The sequence below is a fragment of the Babylonia areolata genome, chromosome 21 (genome assembly GCF_041734735.1).
Source record: "Babylonia areolata isolate BAREFJ2019XMU chromosome 21, ASM4173473v1, whole genome shotgun sequence".
Taxonomy (NCBI): domain Eukaryota; kingdom Metazoa; phylum Mollusca; class Gastropoda; order Neogastropoda; family Buccinidae; genus Babylonia; species Babylonia areolata.
In genome coordinates, this window is record NC_134896.1 from 33910159 (window position 1) to 33912658 (window position 2500).

The following is a 2500-nucleotide window of genomic DNA, read 5'->3' on the forward strand; positions in this document are numbered from 1 at the left end:
ATGATGGAATTGTTATTCCGGTTGACAATGCATGCATGCATGACAAATGACAGAGAGAGGGAGAGTAGGGGTGAGGGGTTGGGGGGTGGGAAGGGAGAGGTTTTGAGAAAGAATGGTCATGTAATGATTCATGTAATTTGTAACTTTTTTTTTTCACGTAAAGCGCCCTGAGCTCTTAGAGAGAAAGGGAGCTCTCTCTCTCTCTCTCTCTCTCTCTCTCTCTCTCTCTCTCTCTCTCAATATATATACATACATAATGTACATTTATATAGCGCCCTTTCTCTCTAAGAGCTCAGGGCGCTTTACGCAAAAGAAAATGTACATAAATACTTTTTTTTTCTGGGGGGGGGGGGGAGGGGCCGAGGAGTGTAGGGGTCCTAGGTACACTTTGTACGTGGGGGAAGGGGAGAAGGCAGGCAACTCACAAAGTTGTGCTTGTCCTCAAAGATATCCGGGATGAAGGTGACGGAGGGGGGGCACCGGATGTAGTGTTGCCAGCTGAAGGGGTTATCCCCCTTCAGGTCCTGAAGATCCCAGCCTGCCACAAAAATATATGAGTCGTATGTCATGCACGCTGCCTTCCTTCCTTCTTCATCTTCTTTTTCTCCTTCTTCTTCTTCTTCTTCTTCCGGGGTTCCGATGGAGAGAGAGTGATAGCAAGAGAGGCACAAAGAGAGACAGATACAAAGAGATCTCTCAGAGAGTGACAGACATACAGAAAGATAGATGGAAAGACTGACAGACAGACGGAGGGACAGCCAGACAGAAAGAGAGAGAGAGAGAGGGAGCGATGGAAGGAGGGAGAAAAGGAGAGTGAGAGAAAGAAATACAGAGAGAGAAAGAAAGAATCTGTATGCGTGTGTGAAGAGAGAGAGAGAGTGTGTGTGGGCATGTGCGTGCGTGTGTGTGTGTGCGTGTGCGCGCGCGCGCGCGTGTGTGTGTGTGTGTGTGTGTGAAAGTAAAATGTATCATCATCATTATCATCATTCGCAGTAGAAGTAGTAGCAGTAGTGGTAGTAGTGGTTACTACTACTACTACTGTCATCATCATCATCATCATCATCATCATTATCACTGATTATCATCGAGGTGTGTGCTGTGGATGAACTGACCGTCAGGGTTGAGCCAGGCCATGGTGATGACGAAGCTGGCGATGCTGGGGTCATGGACGATGTTTCTCACGTGCAGACCCTTGGGTAGGCCTGGACTCATGTCTGTTGGGGAAGCAGGACACAGAGAGATACGGATACGGATACGGATACGGATGATTTATTCAATAAGACCATGGCCCCTCATGAAGCGGGTACAGTGAACAATAGTTCACAACAATAAAGTCAAACTACCAGCAATACACGTCAGTAAATGTTCAACTACAAGCTGATAATACACAACACATAATAATTAACTACATAATGCATTGCGTTTTTTTTTTTAAAAACGCTTTATACAAGTAAACAGCAAACTGTTTTATAATGGTTTCGCTTGTCGATGACATCAACAAAGTAAGTCCAAATGAAGTTGGGCGTGTGTAATATTTTTTGTGGAATTATTTGAAATCTAAGGTCTTCCAAAACAGGGCAGCATAACACAAAGTGAAATTCAGTTTCTTCAGCACATCTACATAATGGACAAATAAGATCACAAACACTGAACTGACGATAACGAAGACAATGCAGTAAGATGTCGGAAATCCCTAATCTGAACCTTGTGGAGAGAGAGAGAGAGAGAGGGGGAGAGAGAGAGGGAGAGAGAGATTTTCAAGATGGTTTATCCATATATAGGCCATGACCCCTTATGAAGGGTATATAAACATCACATAAATGACACATGTCTATACGTAGCAAAGTGTCCAAACATGAATAATACTAAATTTGAAAAAAATCAAGAACAATCAACTTTCTTACGAAGTTGCAATTTTCTCGAAATTTGAAAGCTTACTTAAAAAACAATGAACATTTTCGAACAGTTTCAGAGAGAAAAAGAGACAGAACTGTGAAAGCATATCAACATCTTGTGTTGCGTTGCGTTGTGTTGCGTTGTGTTGTGTTGCGCTGTGTTACGTTGTTTTGTTTTGCGTTGCGTTGCGTCGGGATGCGTCGTGTTGTGTTGCGTGGCGTGGCGTGGAGTTGCGCTTGGTGGCGCTGTGATGTGTTGTGTTGCGTTGCATTGCATTGCGATTCTGACGTGAAGATTCTTCGAGAGACTTCGACACGTCTGTAGGTGAAAGCAAAAGGAAGAAGAAAAAAAAAAGGGGGGGGAATGGTTAGCATACATACTGTGTTGCGTTGGGTTGCCTTGCGGTGCAATGCACTGTGTTTCGTTGCGATTTTTTTTTCTTTGCTAATCTTGCGTTGCGCTAATTTTACTGTCAGGGAAAGACAATGTGCTGATTATACATGCACCTACGGTGTTGTGTTGGTTGCGTTGTGACGCGTTGTGTTACGATACCTTGTGATGCATTGCATGGTGGGTTTTGTTGTTAATTTTGCGTTGCGTTGCA

The 2500-nt window shown here is 43.9% G+C and overlaps 1 protein-coding gene across 1 annotated transcript in view; it reads right to left on the reverse strand.

Moving 5' to 3' along the window:
- Positions 1 to 2500, reverse strand: part of LOC143296084 (uncharacterized) — a 93095-nt gene that overhangs the window by 21223 nt on the left and 69372 nt on the right. The window contains exons 7-8 of the mRNA XM_076607841.1: positions 1113 to 1214; positions 426 to 538 (exon numbers count right to left, since the gene is read on the reverse strand). Coding sequence (XP_076463956.1) covers positions 426 to 538; positions 1113 to 1214 — 215 coding nt within the window. The remainder of the gene's footprint in view (positions 1 to 425; positions 539 to 1112; positions 1215 to 2500) is intronic.